The 19,387-nt window shown below is 42.4% G+C and overlaps 2 protein-coding genes across 4 annotated transcripts; both read right to left on the bottom strand.

The window, feature by feature from the left end:
* Positions 1 to 1,356: 1,356 nt before the first annotated feature.
* Positions 1,357 to 4,369, bottom strand: LOC103036033 (gastrula zinc finger protein XlCGF7.1-like). Its single transcript, XM_022663438.2, has 2 exons — positions 3,567 to 4,369; positions 1,357 to 2,333 (listed from the first exon to the last, which is right to left on the bottom strand). The coding sequence occupies exon 2, from the start codon at positions 2,260 to 2,262 to the stop codon at positions 1,483 to 1,485; it is 780 nt and encodes a 259-aa protein (XP_022519159.2). The 5' UTR covers positions 2,263 to 2,333; positions 3,567 to 4,369; the 3' UTR covers positions 1,357 to 1,482.
* Positions 4,370 to 5,550: 1,181 nt separating this feature from the next.
* On the bottom strand, positions 5,551 to 18,349 carry LOC125798653 (serine-rich coiled-coil domain-containing protein 2-like). 3 transcript variants are annotated; one of them, XM_049474191.1, is made up of 10 exons: positions 18,059 to 18,349; positions 13,542 to 14,492; positions 10,691 to 10,796; positions 10,298 to 10,476; positions 9,896 to 9,947; positions 8,909 to 8,960; positions 8,436 to 8,583; positions 8,218 to 8,286; positions 7,994 to 8,086; positions 5,551 to 6,099 (listed from the first exon to the last, which is right to left on the bottom strand). In XM_049474191.1, the coding sequence occupies exons 2-10, from the start codon at positions 14,460 to 14,462 to the stop codon at positions 6,010 to 6,012; spliced, it is 1,710 nt and encodes a 569-aa protein (XP_049330148.1). In that variant the 5' UTR covers positions 14,463 to 14,492; positions 18,059 to 18,349; the 3' UTR covers positions 5,551 to 6,009. The 3 variants fall into 3 exon arrangements, with proteins under 3 accessions (XP_049330148.1, XP_049330147.1, XP_049330149.1); XM_049474190.1 differs by having other exon boundaries at positions 9,896 to 9,980; positions 18,059 to 18,347; XM_049474192.1 differs by lacking the exons at positions 7,994 to 8,086; positions 8,218 to 8,286 and having other exon boundaries at positions 9,896 to 9,980; positions 18,059 to 18,346.
* Between the last annotated feature and the right edge of the window lie 1,038 nt (positions 18,350 to 19,387).

The following is a 19,387-nucleotide window of genomic DNA, read 5'->3' as shown; positions in this document are numbered from 1 at the left end:
AAGTCAACATAGGCCAAACTCCTTCCCCCGACCACCCAGAGGACTGAAATCGCACTATGTTGTCCATATTACACCTCTAGGTTTGCCTACAGAGTTTCGTGTGACATAAGTCAACGTAGGCTAAACTTGTTCCTCCGACCACCCAGAGATCTGAAATCGAAATATTTTGTCCAACCGGCACCTCAAAGGTTGTCTGCGGGGTTACCTGCTGAGTTTTGTGCCACAGAAGTCAACGTAGGCCATACTACTTCCCCCGACCACCTACAGGTCTGAAATCGCAGGATGTTGTCCAACTAGCACCTACGGGGTTGCCTGCGGAGTTTCGTGCCACATTAGCCATCGTAGACCAAACTCCTTCCCCCGACCGCTCAGAGGTCTGAAATTGCAGTATGTTGTCTAACTGGCACCAACAACATCCACTGCTGAGTTTCGTGCCACAAAAGCCATCATAGGCCAAACTCCTTCCTCTGACCAAGGGGATGGGGAGGGTGGGTTTGGTTGCTGTTTGTTTCTTCTTTGTGATGTTGAATTATTGTAAAATTACTAATGGTATCAAAACGAATAAAAAAATTGGTCACACAAAAAAAAGGCGGAACTTTATTCTTGAATTGGCACTGCGATTGACATTAAGAGATTTCCCATTCACACAGCAGTCAGAGTCCTGTCTCCTCATAAATATTATAATGAAATATGGAAAATTTACAGGAAAGTACTAATATGGGAGGACAGTGGGAAAAAGGGGTAAAATACAGTAGTTTCCCAGCCAAAACAGGAGACTTATGTATGTTATTATTGTCCATGGTGAATATGTGATGAAAAATCACGTCAGGGGTACAGTTATTTTTGTTCAAAAGAACAAAATGGACATGTTTGTATTGTAATAAATGTTTATTTGTGTGAATGAACTTTGATTAAAAAAGTCAGAACAAACAGTAACTGTAGGAACTCAAACTAGACACTAGATTGCAGCGCTTTATTAAAAAACTTTACAATACAGAATCATTTTCCTGTACAATCCATTCACCTGAGTTAATGATTCTAAGAGCTTCAGAACAGAACAGACTACTACTCTCTCTCTCTCTCACACACACACACACACACACACACAATCTAACACACACTCAAAGACACATTTAAACACACACACACACAATCTAACACACACTCAAAGACACATTTAAACACACACACACACAATCTAACACACACTCAAAGACACATTTAAACACACACACACACAATCTAACACACACTCAAAGACACATTTAAACACACACACTCTAACACACACACACACAATCTAACACACATTCAAACACACATACACAATGTAACACACACAATAAAGCTGAACAGTTCTGGGGAGGATTTTTATTCGTAATATAAGAATTCTAAAAATCCTGTAAAACATCTCAGGTAGATCAGAACCTGATCGCAGTGATCTGGTAGAGGATCGTTTACACATCGGACCTTAAACCCAAATCAGCTACAGGTGTCGTTATTCTGCTCCTCCCTGAAGATGCACTTGTGTGTCTTTAAGGTGTTTGAATGTCTGAAGCTCCGCCCACATTCTGAGCAGTAGTATGGCTTATCTCCGGTGTGGATGCGCTGGTGTAGCAGCAGATGACCAGCCCTGGTGAAGCTCCTTCCGCAGTGGGAGCAGTCGTACGGTTTCTCCCCGGTGTGAATTCGCCGGTGTGTTCGGAGACTGCCTCCGTCTCTAAAACTCTGGCCGCAGTCCGAGCAGCAGTGCGGTTTCTCTCCAGTGTGAACGTGCTGGTGGAGCAGGAGGTGATTCTGTCTGGTGAAGCTTTTCCCACAAACCGGGCAGGAGCATGGCTTCTCTCCGGTGTGAATCCTCTGGTGGAGCTGGAGATGGTTCTGTCTGGCGAAGCTCTTCCCGCAGTCGGAGCAGCGGTACGGCTTCTCGCCGGAGTGAGTCCGCTGGTGTCTTTGAAGGTTATTCAGGACGGTGAAGCTCTTCCCGCAGTGGGAGCACTGGTAGGGCTTCTCGCCAGTGTGAGTGCGCTGGTGTATCTGCAGATTGCTCTGAACGCTAAAACACTTTCCGCACTGGGAGCACTGGTACGGTTTCTCTCCAGTATGAATTCTCTGGTGAGTGCTGAGATAGGTCTGCCGCTTAAAGCTCTTCCCGCACTCGGAGCACTGATAGGTTCTCTGGACTGTATCGTTCTGCATTCCTGTGCCGGAAGGTTCAGTGTGGAGAAATTCTGAAGATGCGCTGGAGCTTCTCAACGTCATTTTCTTACATTAATGCTCAAGTCCTGATCTCTGATCACCTGACCTCAGCCTGTCTCCTCCTCCTGCAGATTCTGTGGAGAAAAGGGAGAAAAATAATCAAAAAATGTGGTAGCAAATATGACCTATGACATCACACCCAAAAATTGCTTCTGGATCTAAAAGCACCATTTAATAACATGATTAACAGCATCATTTAATAATATAAATAACAACATAATTTTAAAATACAAATAACAACATACATCATTTGATAATATAAATAACAGCATAATTTATTAATATAAATAACAGCATCATTTAACAATATAAGTAACAGCATCATTGAATAACATGAATAACAGCATCATTGAATAACATGAATAACAGCATCATTTAATAACATGAATAACAGCATCGTTTAATAACATGAATAACAGCATCATTTAATAACATGAATAACAGCATCATTTTATAATATAAATAACAGCATCATTTAATAACATGAATAACAGCATCATTTTATAATATAAATAACAGCATCATTTAATAACATGAATAACAGCATCGTTTAATAACATGAATAACAGCATCATTTTATAATATAAATAACAGCATCATTTAATAACATGAATAACAGCATCGTTTAATAACATGAATAACAGCATCATTTTATAATATAAATAACAGCATCATTTAATAATATAAATAACAGCATCATTTAATAACATGAATAACAGCATCATTTAATAATATAAATAACAGCATCATTTAATAGAACTGATACCAGACTTTACTAAATATAAACAGACTATTACACTTAAACTACTCCACCTTCCTCCACCACAACCCCACCACCAACTGAACCCAACATTCTCTGGACCAAACATCCACTGAACTGTGCTGCCATGCTACATTTGATTAATAATAATAATAATAATAATAATAATAATAATAATAATAATAATAATAATAATAATAATAATAATAATAATGACAAGAAGAAGAAGAAGAAGAAGAAGAATTACCTCTCCCAAACACACACAGGATTACATTATAAAGTTAAGCTCTGCTATTAACCATATGACAAATTCAGTGCAGTAAAAATGCCTTATCGAACTATTCTATATTATTTACAGTCTGATTCTCCTCACTGAGAGCAGCTAACGCTACCTATTAAACTACACATTGTATATATTATAAAACTCTTAATAATGAACATTTAAACCAACAACTCCCAACTTTAATCAGCCACGTCCCTCAAAACCCGCCTATTTATTCCGAAATCACAAACAAACAGCTTAGTTTAAACATCTGAATCTCCTCACCTCCTCACTCCGCCTATACACCGCCGCACAGCCTCATGGGAGCTGTAGTTTTTGGGATAGAGGCTGTCGGGGCCGCTTCTTACCGCCTCCTGGGGTACAGGAGGATAAATCAGCGGATTCCCCCGTTATATCAGACATTACCGCTAGATGGAGCCCGAGAGCGAGTCCTCACTACCTAAGAGCACAACTTAAATAAAAATGTTAATTAACCCCTTGACCAGAACTTTCCTTTAATTTTAGGAATTAGAATGATGTGTTTTCCTAAAAATGCTAAGAAATCTTACATGTATATTTCAGTTTTATTTTCCAGTAAACAGGTTTTAGACTGTAAAGGTAAATTTAAAAGCTTTATAACTGGAATTTAATGGGATTATAACTGTATTTTAAAATGTTTATATCTGGAGTTTAATGTTTTAAAATTGTCAGCATTACTGAATTGTAAACCCAATATTACACATATTACCTGATCAGATGTACTGCTTTTATGTACTGTTCAGTAGAGGTGGGACAGATAATTGATTTATAAATATATTATACACTTTTTGTTTTTGCGTTACATTATTAATAAGTAGCGTCAAATATGGATATTTGTATTGAAACATAAGATCTCCTAACTCTATAATACTCGCAAGTTAATCACTCTCCCCAAATCACTCTTCCCAAATCACTCTCCCTTAATCACTCTCCCCAAATCACTCTCCCCAAATCACTCTCCCTTAATCACTCTTCCATTATCACTCTCCCTTAATCTCTCTCCCAAACCACTCTCCCTTAATCACTCTCCCCAAACCACTCTCCCTTAATCACTCTTCCCAAATCACTCTCCCTTAATCTCTGTCCCAAACCACTCTCCCTTAATCACTCTTCCCAAATCACTCTCCCCAAATCACTCTCCCTTAATCTCTCTCCCTTAATCACTCTCCCTTAATCTCTCTTCCCAAATCACTCTCCCTTAATCACTCTCCCTTAATCTCTCTTCCCAAATCACTCTCCCCAAATCACTCTCCCTTAATCTCTCTCCCAAACCACTCTCCCTTAATCACTCTCCCCAAATCACTCTCCCTTAATCACTCTCCCTTAATCTCTCTTCCCAAATCACTCTCCCTTAATCACTCTCCCTTAATCTCTCTTCCCAAATCACTCTCCCTTAATCTCTCTCCCAAACCACTCTCCCTTAATCACTCTTCCCAAATCACTCTCCCCAAATCACTCTCCCTTAATCTCTCTCCCTTAATCACTCTCCCCAAACCACTCTCCCTTAATCTCTCTCCCAAACCACTCTCCCTTAATCTCTCTCCCAAACCACTCTCCCTTAATCACTCTTCCCAAATCACTCTCCCTTAATCACTCTCCCCAAACCACTCTCCCTTAATCTCTCTCCCAAATCACTCTCCCTTAATCTCTCTCCCTTAATCACTCTTCCCAAATCACTCTCCCCAAATCGCTCTCCCTTAATCACTCTCCCTTAATCACTCTTCCCAAATCACTCTCCCCAAATCGCTCTCCCTTAATCACTCTCCCTTAATCACTCGCCGCAAATCACTCTCCCCAAATTATTCTCTCTTTATCACTCTCCCCAAATCACTCTCCCTTATTCACTCTCCCTTAATCACACTCCCCATATCACTCTCCCTTAATCACTCTCCCCAAATCACTCTCCCCAAATCACTCTCCCTTAATCACTCTCTCTAAATCACTCTCCCTTAATCACTCACCCCAAATCACTCTCCCTTAATCACTCTCCCCAAATCACTCTCCCTTAATCACTCTCTCTAAATCACTCTCCCTCAATCACTCACCCCAAATCACTCTCCCTTAATCACTCTCCCCAAATCACTCTCCCTTAATCACTCTCTCTAAATCACTCTCCCTCAATCACTCTCCCCAAATCACTCTCCAGTTTTCACATTCTCTTCATTCTTCACCTTCTGCAGGTTTTTCTTATATACTCTTCACCTCTTCAGTCAGTAAATCAATCTGTTAATACATTAATTAATCAGTATATCTTTATTATAAGTGAGGGTCAGTGCAGAACCCTGATGGTCTTTATATCTGAACTTTCACACAGTAAATATAAAACATAACACAATAAAGTTTATTAATAAAGCAAGAAAAAAACAGTCAAATCACCCACATCAAATAACAATAAATAAATGCAGCAATAACAACTAATTATTGCAAATGAAACAAAAATTATATATAAATAAGAGTCAGAATTCAAGAGTCCAATCTGCTGTAATTTTTATATTACAGTGATCATAGAGAGAAGAACCAAGAAGGAGTGTGTGTGGATGTGTTTATGTGATTGCACGTGTGTGAGTGTGTGTGTGAGAGTGTGTCAGTGTGTGTTTGTGTTAGTGTGTGGATGTGTTCATGTGATTGTGTGTGTGTGTGCAGAGTGGGCGGAGACTGTAGCCTGGGGGCGGACCCTGAGTCTGTGGTTTTATTGAGGACCCCGATGGAGGCTGAACTTGCTGAAGGTTCCTGAAGTTGTTGAGGATTCTGGAGGTCGGGAGGGATGCAATTTTTGAAGCTGCAAATAAAACAACAATCAGAATTTAATCAACACCATCCTCACCTTCCACACCTTCCACACTTCAACACCTTCCACACCTCAACACCTCAACACCTTCCACACCTTCCACACCTCAACACCCTCAACACCTCAACACCTTCCACACCTTCCACACTTCAACACCTTCCACACCTCAACACCTCAACACCTTCCACACCTTCCACACCTCAACACCCTCAACACCTCAACACCTTCCACACCTCAACACCTTCCACACCTTCCACACCTCAACACCTTCCACACCTCAACACCTCAACACCTTCCACACCTTCCACACCTCAACACTCTCAACACCTTCCACACCTCAACACCTTCCACACCTCAACACCTTCCACACCTCAACACCTTCGACACCTTCCACACCTCAACACCTTCCACACCTCAACACCTTCCACACCTCAACACCTTCCACACCTTCCACACCTTCCACACCTCAACACCTTCCACACCTCAACACCTTCCACACCTTCCACACCTCCACACCTCAACACCTTCCACACCTCAACACCTTCCTCACCTCAACACCTTACACACCTGAACCTCACACACACTCACTCACAAAACTCTTTCACTCACACACTCTCTCACATACACACACATTCTCACACACACACACACAGACACACACACATTCTTACACACACACACACACACACACACACACAGGAAGTTGCTCACAGGGTGGGTGGGCCTCCAGGGCGTCTCTGTAAGTTTATCAACTCTCTGACCTTTAACCCATTTAACACCTGAGTGTGATTCATCCTGAGAAACAGAGATCATTCAAAATCACTATACCTACAGACTCCGCCTCCTCAGTGTATATCACTATACCTACAGACCCCGCCTCCTCGGTGTATATCACTATACCTACAGACCCCGCCTCCTCGGTGTATATCACTATACCTACAGACTCCGCCTCCTCAGTGTATATCACTATACCTACAGACCCCGCCTCCTCAGTGTATATCACTATACCTACAGACCCCGCCTCCTCAGTGTATATCACTATACCTACAGACTCCGCCTCCTCAGTGTATATCACTATACCTACAGACTCCGCCTCCTCAGTGTATATCACTATACCTACAGACTCCGCCTCCTCAGTGTATATCACTATACCTACAGACCCCGCCTCCTTAGTGTATATCACTATACCTACAGACCCCGCCTCCTCAGTGTATATCACTATACCTACAGACTCCGCCTCCTCAGTGTATATCACTATACCTACAGACCCCGCCTCCTTAGTGTATATCACTATCCCTACAGACTCCGCCTCCTCAGTGTATATCACTATACCTACAGACCCCGCCTCCTCAGTGTATATCACTATACCTACAGACCCCGCCTCCTCAGTGTATATCACTATACCTACAGACTCCGCCTCCTCAGTGTATATCACTATACATACAGACCCCGCCTCCTCAGTGTATATCACTATACATACAGACCCCGCCTCCTCAGTGTATATCACTATACCTACAGACTCCGCCTCCTCAGTGTATATCACTATACATACAGACCCCGCCTCCTCAGTGTATATCACTATACCTACAGACCCCGCCTCCTCAGTGTATATCACTATACCTACAGACTCCGCCTCCTCAGTGTATATCACTATACCTACAGACCCCGCCTCCTCAGTGTATATCACTATACCTACAGACTCCGCCTCCTCAGTGTATATCACTATACCTACAGACTCCGCCTCCTCAGTGTATATCACTATACATACAGACCCCGCCTCCTCAGTGTATATCACTATACCTACAGACTCCGCCTCCTCAGTGTATATCACTATACATACAGACCCCGCCTCCTCAGTGTATATCACTATACTGGAGACTTTTACCTGAAGCTTTTGTCGTCGTTGTTGTTTAGTAATTTCGTCTTTGTTTTTCAGATCCTCCCTGACTGATGTCACTTCCTTCAGAATATCCTTCTTCTAAAAACACATCAATATGATTTTGACAAAAAAAAGCAACACTTACTTCACTAACTATTTAATTAATAAATTGCATAAATTTGATAGGTTAAATTAAAATAGAGTAAAATAAAGCAGAGGGATATAATGACCTGGTAGGAAGGGACGCTATTTACTCCACTCCATTCTTTACTGTTCATTCCAACGTCAATTTCCTCCATCTACACACACACACAAACACACAAACACAAACACACACACACACACAGGCTAAAGCACGTTAATGGTGAATTATGCTTTATTTCGGGTTTAGGCTTTGGTGATTTATTGGCTCGTTTAAAAATATCTAATTAAATCTGAGAGTCTTTACCTGCAGCAGAAGCTGGAGCTGCAGCAGCTGAGCTTTTACTGAAGAGCACTCCTCCAGCATCTGCTCCACAGAGCACTCCTCTAGCGCCACCATGTGACCACCTGACTGAACTTCAGGAGACCCATTAAAACCCTCCAACAGCAACAGCCTGGAACAGAGAGAGAGAGAGAGAGAGAGAGAGAGAGATGGAGAGAGACAGAGAGAGAGAGAGAGACAGAGAGAGAGAGAGTGAGAGATGGAGAGAGAGAGAGAGAGAGATGGAGAGAGAGAGAGAGAGAGATGGAGAGAGAGAGTGAGAGAGACAGTGAGAGAGACAGTGAGAGAGAGAGAGAGAGACAGAGAGAGAGAGAGAGAGAGATGGAGAGAGAGAGAGAGAGAGAGAGAGACAGAGAGAGAGTGTGAGGAAGTAGAATTGGATAATGGCGAGAATGGACAACAGAATGTGGATTTTGGGAATATGGATTAAAATATACCAGTTGTGGTTCTGTAAATGGTTCTCTCTGCTGTTTCTCCACTGGGGTTCCTCTGCCACACACACACACACACACACACACTGTGAGTGACTGTTTGTGAGTGTGTATATGTGTCTCTGTATTAGAGTGTTTTTTTAGAATGTGTTAGCGTGTGTGTCTGTGAGTGTATATGTTAGTGTGTTTGTGTGTGTGTATATGTTAGTGTGTGTGTGTTAGCGTGTGTGTATATGTTAGTGTGTGTGTGTGTGTGTGTATATGTTAGTGTGTGTGTGTTAGCGTGTGTGTATATGTTAGTGTGTGTGTGTGTTAGCGTGTGTGTATATGTTAGTGTGTGTGTGTGTGTATATGTTAGTGTGTGTGTGTGTTAGCGTGTGTGTATATGTTAGTGTGTGTGTGTGTGTGTGTATATGTTAGTGTGTGTGTGTTAGCGTGTGTGTATATGTTAGTGTGTGTGTGTGTGTATATGTTAGTGTGTGTGTGTGTGTGTATATGTTAGTGTGTGTGTGTGTGTGTGTGTGTATATGTTAGTGTGTGTGTGTGTGTATATGTTAGTGTGTGTGTGTGTTAGCGTGTGTGTATATGTTAGTGTGTGTGTGTGTGTGTATATGTTAGTGTGTGTGTGTGTGTGTATATGTTAGTGTGTGTGTGTGTTAGCGTGTGTGTGTATATGTTAGTGTGTGTGTGTGTGTGTGTGTATATGTTAGTGTGTGTGTGTGTGTGTATATGTTAGTGTGTGTGTGTGTGTGTATATGTTAGTGTGTGTGTGTTAGCGTGTGTGTATATGTTAGTGTGTGTGTGTGTGTGTGTATATGTTAGTGTGTGTGTGTGTGTGTGTGTGTATATGTTAGTGTGTGTGTGTGTGTGTGTGTATATGTTAGTGTGTGTGTGTTAGCGTGTGTGTATATGTTAGTGTGTGTGTGTTAGCGTGTGTGTATATGTTAGTGTGTGTGTGTTAGCGTGTGTGTATATGTTTGTGTGTGTGTGTACCTCTGTATGATGCTCTGTTCTGAGGATGATCCGTGGTCAGTATCTTGTCGTTCTGCAGATCAAACACATGATTTTTCTCTCCGTCCTGAAAGAGGATGAGTAGCTGCAGCTATAAACTCATTCTGTGACTTCATCAGTGAGACAAGATAATATTTCACGAGAGATAAGAGGACGATAATAGTTCTATCAGTTAACATTTTCAGTTTAGCCACACCCACTCTAGAATGTTCACGCCTCGGGTGGAGCAGATCTGAACTGATGAATCAGATTTTCCCGCCGCTCGTTTGACAGAGTGAATATTTCCATTTAGTTAAAATGTTATGTTGACCAATAAAAATAAAACTGAAAAACTGATATGATATTGTGCTCATCCAGAAGTTGTGTAGATGTGTAAACACTCACCATTCTGCTCAAGATGCTGCAGCTGCAGTGCTGTGAGTGTGTGTTGTGTGTGTCAATGTGTGTGTGTGTGTTTGAGTGTGTGTTGTGTCCGAGTGGCTCCATCATCTCTTCGTCCCATATGTATGTTCCTCCAGAGCTGGAGGGCGAGAGCTCCAGAGAGGAAAAGCTCACAGCGCCACCTACAGACAGAATCAGACATCAGACTTTATTTTATGAAATATTATCTTCAGTCATGTAATTAAATTTTAATCAGTTTTAATCTGTTACAATTTTGAGAATATAATCTGATAATTAATCATGATTTTATTCCTAATGCAGGGATTTTATGAAGGTGTGTCAGCGTGGGTGTGGCCAGATGCCTGTTGTTAGGTATACTGTTGTGTGATTGGTTACCCATGTGATCAAAGTCCTCACAGGTATAGTTTCTATCTGAGGAAGCAGAAGAAACAGACATTTCCTCTGATCCGTCAGGAACGTCAGCTGGAGACGATTTCCCAAACTGAACAAAACAAATACAAAAAAACAATCAATTTTTCAGCTTCACCCTAAATAACCCCAAATCAAACACCTGACTGTAGTCTTGGGAACCGAGGCTGTGGTTCCATGTTGACACCAAAGTTCTAAAAGAATGACCTGTTCTTTTTTGGTACCAGATTTAAGATTCAAAGAGTTTATTGTCTTGTGCACAGTAAAAAACAAGTTTCCTCGTACCAAAAGAAACTGAAACTACAGCCATTATAAATACAGGAGATACAGCAGATTCCTCCAGAACTGATGGGAGCAGAATCATTAGGGGATTCGAGTGAAAGAAAGGGAAGGTAAACCCAAAAGCACCAGGAATCAGATAATCAGAGATCAGAATGGAAATGGTGATCAGAAGCATCTGGAACAAACTGATCTAAACACTTCAAACACAGATCAGTACACAGTGTTGATCATCTGTAATGTTTCGGTTATTTTTAGTGAATCGTGTTCAGAAAGTCTAATATTAGCTTGTAATTTTGGTGTGAATGTTTGTAATGTTCAGTCTGGGAACCACTGTTGACATGCTGCATCATGTGATTCTGTTTCAGAACACAGTATTGTGTTATTAAAAAAAACATCTTTCAAAGAGTAATTCCAACTTGTTTATTACAATTTGCAATAATTATTTATGTTTTAGGCAGATGGGCATTGAACATTTCAGTTTTTATTTCCAGGTATTTACATCTGGATCTGATACACTGTTTAAAAGAACCACCTTCTGTCTGAACAATTTTCTTTTGAACAAAAGTATTGGAACAGATAAACTAAAAAGATCAAAAGTAAATAAAACTTAAAGGTCACCTTCCGTCGTTTTTTCTTTCATTTTAAAATGTCTAGTTGTGGTCTCTAGTATGAATGAATGACATGTGAGCCGTTTTTGTAAAAAAAAAGTGCTCAGGTGTCTCTGTATAGCTCTTTTTTAATGGACTGTTTTAGGGGTGTGTCCAAAATGACCGGATTCCAGCTTTGCTCATGAATATTCATACATGCAAACAGAATGCAAATATCTCTCCTCTGATTGGCTAGGAGCACTGCGACGCCCCTCCACCGCTCTGCCGCTCACTGCCTCCCACCTCCTAACTGATGAGCGGTGATGTTGCGTCGCTTCAGCTCCGCCTCTGGGAGTTTCTCGAGCCAAGGTGGGCTGGTCTGTGAGTTTCTGCCTACGTAGGCAGAAAGATAATTCAAAATTCACCCGTTTTTCGGAGGGGGGAGGGGGGATTTCTTTGCTTAGCTCCTGCAGACAATGGGGGCTGCAAAACAGTTTAATGTGCAGGTGTACACATTCAACTCGGAGAGACCTACTGTATTCCACAAAAAACAAGAAAAATCGGATTTTCGCGGAAGGTGACCTTTAAGATACATATTATTTTCTTGTAGTAACTGCATGATGTCTGTGATCCACTGACGTCACTAATCTTCTACATTCTTCTATAGTGATGCTTTTGCAGGTTCATGATTGTTTGAGGGGGGGTGGGGGGGTTTACTCCCTGCAGTCTACCAGCAGGTAAAACGCTCTATAGAGTTTAGGTCTGGAGATTTATTAACTCAGTCTAAAACCTTTTATTTCTTACCCCTGATGATCTCCTCTGTAGTTCTGCAGTGGGTTTTGGGTTTTTATCTTTCTGTATGATGAAGGATCTTCCCATCAGTTTGGTTCCATCTTTCTTTAAACTGACAGATAAAATGTTTCTGTGGATTTCTGAGTTCATTAAACATTACTTTACATTTGTCTCTGTACTTCTTGGTAAATTCCAGCCTGGTATTCCTTTTCACCTTCTTAATATTATTTTAATCTTTTGGTAAATTCTCTGTACTTTAGTTCATGAAGTGAACGGTAGATTGTAATCTTCACTCCTGTCCTCTGGAGGTTGTTGCTGATGTCACTAACAGTTAATTCATGTTTTTTCTTTACATGAATTTACAATGTTTCTGTTTTATCAACTGCTGTGGCTTTTCCTGGTCTACCTGTTCAATATCTGTTATTATTTTATTCTTCAGGACATTCTAATCGGTTGTTTTGGCTATACTAGACAGTATTTGTGGTCTAATGGTTCTATATTTTCTTATATTCACAGCTGCTTGTTTTTCACCCACAGACTCACAGCTCTCTGGTTTTCATGTTACTGGTTACTCCTCTAACTAGAAAAGCTCAGTCTGTACAGATAAAACCCAAATCTAAAACTGAGCGTTCAGACATTCAGAACTGTTTATTTACTGTTTGAATAATTAATGTATCAGAACTCTGAACAACAAAACCTGACAGTAGCAGTCAATACTTTTACTCATAAGAATAATGGGTGGGTCTGGGTTCAGACAGAAGATGCTTTTTCTAAACTGTGTATCAGATGTTAATACAAAAATTGGAAATAAAAAAATCAAATTAGAATCTTTTGTCTCATATTCATCTATAATATCACACCCAAATGTTTCAGTTTACAGCAGAAATAAAGAGATCGGCCTCACTAGTCCAATACTTTTGGAAGGTGTATGTGTTTTACTAAGAAAATGGAAAATAACACTTTAACCTTTATCTTTGGATTTTTTTGTGTTGAAATACATTTTTTGTGGTATCAAACCAGATCGAGAATCATAAAAAATGACCAGCATTGATGCAAACTAACAATCTGGTATCGGATCTGCTACCTGACAGGAATGGACATTAGCCAGCATAAATGACCTGAACCTAGATTCCACCCTCAGTCTCCACTACACTCACCTGCTCACCATCCGGACCGGACCCTGGTGGGGTTATTTCTTGGTTCGTCCCTCCCACATGTGGGCGCTGTGGTTTAGCAGTGATCACATGGGACAGTGTGTGGCTCAGAGACAAGGGCTTCCTCAGCACATTGCTGGAAAGTGAAGGTTTCTTTGAGCCACTAGGGGGCGTAGAACACCCTGAAAAAGGCGCTCTAGCAGATAAGTGATCAGTAAAACTCTTCCCAAAGCCAACACCCAGTCTACTGCTACTGATGCATTGTGGGGGTTTGAGTCCCAGCATTCTAACAGGGCAGAGCTGGGTGTTGGGTAGAGGCTTGGCGAGTTCTACGGCCTTGTTGAAGGAGAAGGATCGTGGAATGGCTGAAGATCCAGGCAGACGCTGTCTGAAGTGACTGAAACTTTGTGAGCGCACCATCCCGCCAGAATGAGGAACGCCGTTACTGGAGCTCGTATTATCTCTCGACTTCTGGAGTCTCGGACCTCCACCGATAGAGTCTGCAGTTCCATTCTGGGTCAGTTTAAAGCCACAAGGTGAGGTAGAGCCGGTTTTAGTGTTTGAGGTGGACCTCAGGGATTCAGGTGCTGGTTTTGGACTTCCTGTTGAGGCAGATCTGTTTCCTGTCTTTAGTGAGGGGTAAGGTTTCTTGTTCGCTCGAGATCCTGGAGAGTGAACAACACGATTCTCTCGTTTCTCACTGGGAAGCTCCTGATTTGGGGGCGTGCCAGAGCTGCCATACTTTATGGAGCTGGACGAGGGCCGAACCACTCCACTGAACTTTCCAGAGCTGCTCCTGACCTCGGGGGGCAGCCGAGAGTGGACGGTACCATTTGGCAGAGAGCCGGGGGGGTTCACAGGCCGAGAACCAAACTTTGGTAGTCTGGAAACTGTAAAGGGTTTACCCAAAGCCTTGTGTTCCATCAGTCCTGCAGGAACGCATGAAGAACTGAACTAGAAAAAGAGAGAATATAACCAGAAACATTCACACACTGACCCACATTCAGCTCTGAGATTATACTGAGAGAGAGAGAGAGAGAATAATCCCTCTGTTTTTACTAAAATCAGGTCAATCTCAGTCGCACGTACAAATCTCCCCCTCTCTATAACTCTGTACACACACACTCACTCACACACACACTCACAGACTGGAGCACATTAATGAGATTAGTGTGTTGTGGGGAGTCCAGACACCATCTGTCCACACACACACACACTAACCCACACACACACACTCACCCACACACACTAACCCACACACACTAACCCACACACACTAACCCACACACACACACTCACCCACACACACTAACCCACACACACTAACCCACACACACACACTCACCCACACACACACACTCACCCACACACACTAACCCACACACACTAACCCACACACACACACTAACCCACACACACACACTCACCCACACACACACACACTCACCCACACACACTAACCCACACACACTAACCCACACACACTAACCCACACACACTCACTCACCCACACACACTCACCCACACACACACACTCACCCACACACACTCACCCACACACACACACTAACCCACAAACACACACTCACCCAAAAACACTAACCCACACACACACTAACCCACACACACTCACCCACACACACTAACCCACACACATCACATTACAAATCAGTTCTGCAGTTGATAAAACCCAGAACCTGAAGCAGAGCAGAGTTAATAGTGAGACATGTAAAAAGTGTAAGTAGTGTAAACAGAGTGAGCAGTGTAAGCAGTGTAAGGCAAAGAGTGAGCAGGATAATTAGAGTAAACAGAATATGCAGAGTGAGAGGTGTAAGCAAAGTGAAAGGTGTGAACAGAGTGAGAGATGTATGCAGAATGAGCGGTGTTAGGATAGTGAGAGGTGTGAGGAGAGTGAGGTGTGAGGAGAGTGAGAGATGTGAGAAGAGTGAGAGATGTGAGGAGAGTTAAAGGAGTGAGAAGTGTGAGGAGAGTGAGGTGTGAGAAGAGTGAGAGGTGTGAGTAAAGTGAGAGATGTGAGGAGAGTGAGAGGTGTGAGGAAAGTGAGAGATGTGAGGAGAGTGAGAGGTGTGAGGAGAGTGAGAGGTGTGAGGAGAGTGAGAGATGTGAAAAGAGTGAGAGGTGTGAGGAAAGTGAGAGATGTGAGGAGAGATGTAAATAGAGTGAGAGGTGTGAGAAGAGTAAGAGGTGTGAGGAGAGTGAGAGGTATGAGGAGAGTAAGAGGTGTGAGGAGAGTGAGAGGTATGAGGAGAGTGAGAGGTATAAGGAAAGTGAGAGGTGTGAGGAGAGTGAGAGGTGTGAGAAGAGTAAGAGGTGTGAGGAGAGTGAGAGGTGTGAGAAGAGTAAGAGGTGTGAGGAGAGTGAGAGGTGTAAGAAGAGTGAGAGATGTGAGAAGAGTAAGAGGTGTGAGGAGAGTGAGAGATGTGAGGAAAGTGAGAGATGTGAGGAGAGATGTAAGTAGAGTGAGAGGTGTGAGAACAGTAAGAGGTGTGAGGAGAGTGAGAGGTGTAAGAAGAGTGAGAGGTGTGAGAAGAGTGAGAGGTGTGAGGAGAGTGAGAGGTGTGAGAACAGTAAGAGGTGTGAGGAGAGTGAGAGATGTGAGGAAAGTGAGAGATGTAAGAAGAGTGAGAGGTGTGAGGAAAGTGAGGAGAGTGAGAGGTGTGAGAAGAGTGAGAGGTATGAGGAAAGTGAGAGGTGTGAGGAGAGTGAGAGATGTGAGGAAAGTGAGGAGAGTGAGAGGTGTGAGGAGAGTGAGAGGTGTGAGAAGAGTAAGAGGTGTGAGGAGAGTGAGAGATGTGAGGAAAGTGAGGAGAGTGAGAAAGCTGAATGTTATATAATGTGTTCATTTGTCCTATTACATAAAACACACTAAATTATTATGCTACGGTCCACTAAGCATGTGTGTGTGTGTGTGTGTGTGTGTGTGTGTAAATTTCCCGCAGGCGGGACAGAGTGTCTTCTGCCTGACTGCACACATCACTACAGTCGTGCACTCGTGTATCAGAGTCACAGTATCTGTTAAATCAGCTCAGACGGATCATGTGACCACAGTCTGGACTGAAGTCAGAAAACCTACAGAATATTAATATATAAAATAATTTCTATAGAAATGTTTAATATTCTATAATTATCCTATAAAATCAATCAGCCCTTAATGATTTTCACAACAGTCCTGCACTTCCTCTCATAATCTACACTAACTCACTAAAGTAAACACACCCATCAAATTATTATATTTTATTATATCTTTTCCTAGGAATCACTAAAGATATGATACTTTAATACAACGTAAAGAAGTCAGTACTCAGCTTTATCAGTAATTTATAATACTGGTGTAGTGTCCTGTAGTAAACTATAGTGATCTATAGTACTGGTGTAGTGTCCTGTAGTAAACTATAGTGGTCTATAGTACTGGTGTAGTGTCCTGTAGTAAACTATAGTGATATATAGTACTGGTGTAGTGTCCTGTAGTAAACTATAGTGATATATAGTACTGGTGTAGTGTCCTGTAGTAAACTATAGTGATCTATAGTACTGGTGTAGTGTCCTGTAGTAAACTATAGTGGTCTATAGTACTGGTGTAGTGTCCTGTAGTAAACTATAGTGATCTATAGTACTGGTGTAGTGTCCTGTAGTAAACTATAGTGATCTATAGTACTGGTGTAGTGTCCTGTAGTAAACTATAGTGGTCTATAGTACTGGTGTAGTGTCCTGTAGTAAACTATAGTGATCTATAGTACTGGTGTAGTGTCCTGTAGTAAACTATAGTGGTCTATAGTACTGGTGTAGTGTCCTGTAGTAAACTATAGTGATATATAGCACTGGTGTAGTGTCCTGTAATAAACTATAGTGATATATAGTACTGGTGTAGTGTCCTGTAGTAAACTATAGTGATATGTAGAACTGGTGTAGTGTCCTGTAATAAACTATAGTGATATATAGCACTGGTGTAGTGTCCTGTAATAAACTATAGTGATATATAGTACTGGTGTAGTGTCCTGTAGTAAACTATAGTGGTCTATAGTACTGGTGTAGTGTCCTGTAGTAAACTATAGTGGTCTATAGTACTGGTGTAGTGTCCTGTAGTAAACTATAGTGGTCTATAGTACTGGTGTAGTGTCCTGTAATAAACTATAGTGATATATAGTACTGGTGTAGTGTCCTGTAATAAACTATAGTGATATATAGCACTGGTGTAGTGTCCTGTAATAAACTATAGTGATATATAGTACTGGTGTAGTGTCCTGTAGTAAACTATAGTGGTCTATAGTACTGGTGTAGTGTCCTGTAGTAAACTATAGTGGTCTATAGTACTGGTGTAGTGTCCTGTAGTAAACTATAGTGGTCTATAGTACTGGTGTAGTGTCCTGTAGTAAACTATAGTGGTCTATAGTACTGGTGTAGTGTCCTGTAGTAAACTATAGTGGTCTATAGTACTGGTGTAGTGTCCTGTAGTAAACTATAGTGATCTATAGTACTGGTGTAGTGTCCTGTAACTTTACCTTCTGTTGAGATCAGAGCTTCTGGTCTGTTGATCTTGAGGTTTGCAGATCTGGAAGAGCAGGACTGTCCTGCACAGGTTTGAGATGATGAACGTGATGAAGGTTCTGGTTCTGGTTTTGCGGTTTTCTCCTCATCCTCACTAACACTCCCCCCGCGGCTCGTGGCTCTGTTCACTTGCGCGCGCTCCAGTGTCCCACTTCAGCGTTCAACAAAGCTCTCTCTCTCACTCACACACACACACACACACACACACACACACACACACACACACACACACACACACACACACGGACATCATCTAGCCCCGCCCACATGTGTATCTCGCGTGTGTCCACTAGATGTCACAGTGAGCTCGCGCTGTTTAAGTTCTGAAGTTTAGAATCTGATTTATAAATTGTATTTACCTTCACTGTGATAAATAGAAAATCACACCGCAGATTGAACAGAGTGCTGAGAGTGAGCAGAGTGCTGAGAGTGAGCTGAGTGAACAGAGTGCTGAGAGTGAGCAGAGTGCTGAGAGTGAGCAGAGTGAACAGAGTGCTGAGAGTGAGCAGAGTGTTGAGAGTGAGCTGAGTGAACAGAGTGCTGAGAGTGAGCAGAGTGCTGAGAGTGAGCAGAGTGAACAGAGTGCTAAGAGTGAGCAGTGTTGAGAGTGAGCTGAGTGAACAGAGTGCTGATAGTGAGCTGAGTGCTGAGAGTGAGCTGAGTGAGCAGAGTGCTGAGAGTGAGCAGAGTGCTGAGAGTGAGCAGAGTGCGGAGAGTGAGCTGAGTGAACAGAGTGCTGAGAGTGAGCAGAGTACTGAGAGTGAGCAGAGTGCTGAGAGTGAGCAGAGTGCTGAGAGTGAGCAGAGTGCTGGGAGTGAGCTGAGTGCTGAGAGTGAACAGAGTGCTGAGGGTGAACAGAGTGCTAAGAGTGAGCAGAGTGAACAGAGTGCTGAGTGAGCAGAGTGCTGGGAGTGAACAGAGTGCTAAGAGTGAGCAGAGTGCTGAGAGTGAGCAGAGTGAACAGAGTGCTGAGAGTGAACAGAGTGCTGAGAGTGAGCAGAGTGCTGAGAGTGAGCTGAGTGAACAGAGTGCTGAGAGTGAACAGAGTGCTGAGAGTGAGCTGAGTGAACAGAGCGCTGAGAGTGAGCAGAGTGCTGAGAGTGAGCTGAGTGAACAGAGCGCTGAGAGTGAGCTGAGTGCTGAGAGTGAGCTGAGTGCTGAGAGTGAGCTGAGTGAAGAGTGCTGAGAGTGAGATGAGTGCTGAGAGTGAGCTGAGTGCTAAGAGTGAGCAGAGTGCTGAAAGTGAGCAGAGTGCTGAGAGTGAACAGAGTGCTGAGAGTGAA

Source organism: Astyanax mexicanus, unplaced genomic scaffold (genome assembly GCF_023375975.1).
Source record: "Astyanax mexicanus isolate ESR-SI-001 unplaced genomic scaffold, AstMex3_surface scaffold_71, whole genome shotgun sequence".
NCBI lineage: Eukaryota > Metazoa > Chordata > Actinopteri > Characiformes > Acestrorhamphidae > Astyanax > Astyanax mexicanus.
Note: the sequence above shows the minus strand (reverse complement) of the source record. Positions and strands in the feature narration are given on the sequence as shown.

Coding starts and splice junctions, on each gene's coding strand:
- LOC103036033 (XM_022663438.2), bottom strand. CDS start 2,262: ATGACGTTGAGAAGCTCCAGCGCATCTTCAGAATTTCTCCACACTGAA.
- LOC125798653 (XM_049474190.1), bottom strand. CDS start 14,462: ATGGAACACAAGGCTTTGGGTAAACCCTTTACAGTTTCCAGACTACCA. Junction 8,961..9,895: donor GAACAGAGCATCATACAGAG/GTACACACACAC, acceptor TGTGTGTGGCAG/AGGAACCCCAGTGGAGAAAC. Junction 6,100..7,993: donor AACGACGACAAAAGCTTCAG/GTAAAAGTCTCC, acceptor TTTTATTTGCAG/CTTCAAAAATTGCATCCCTC.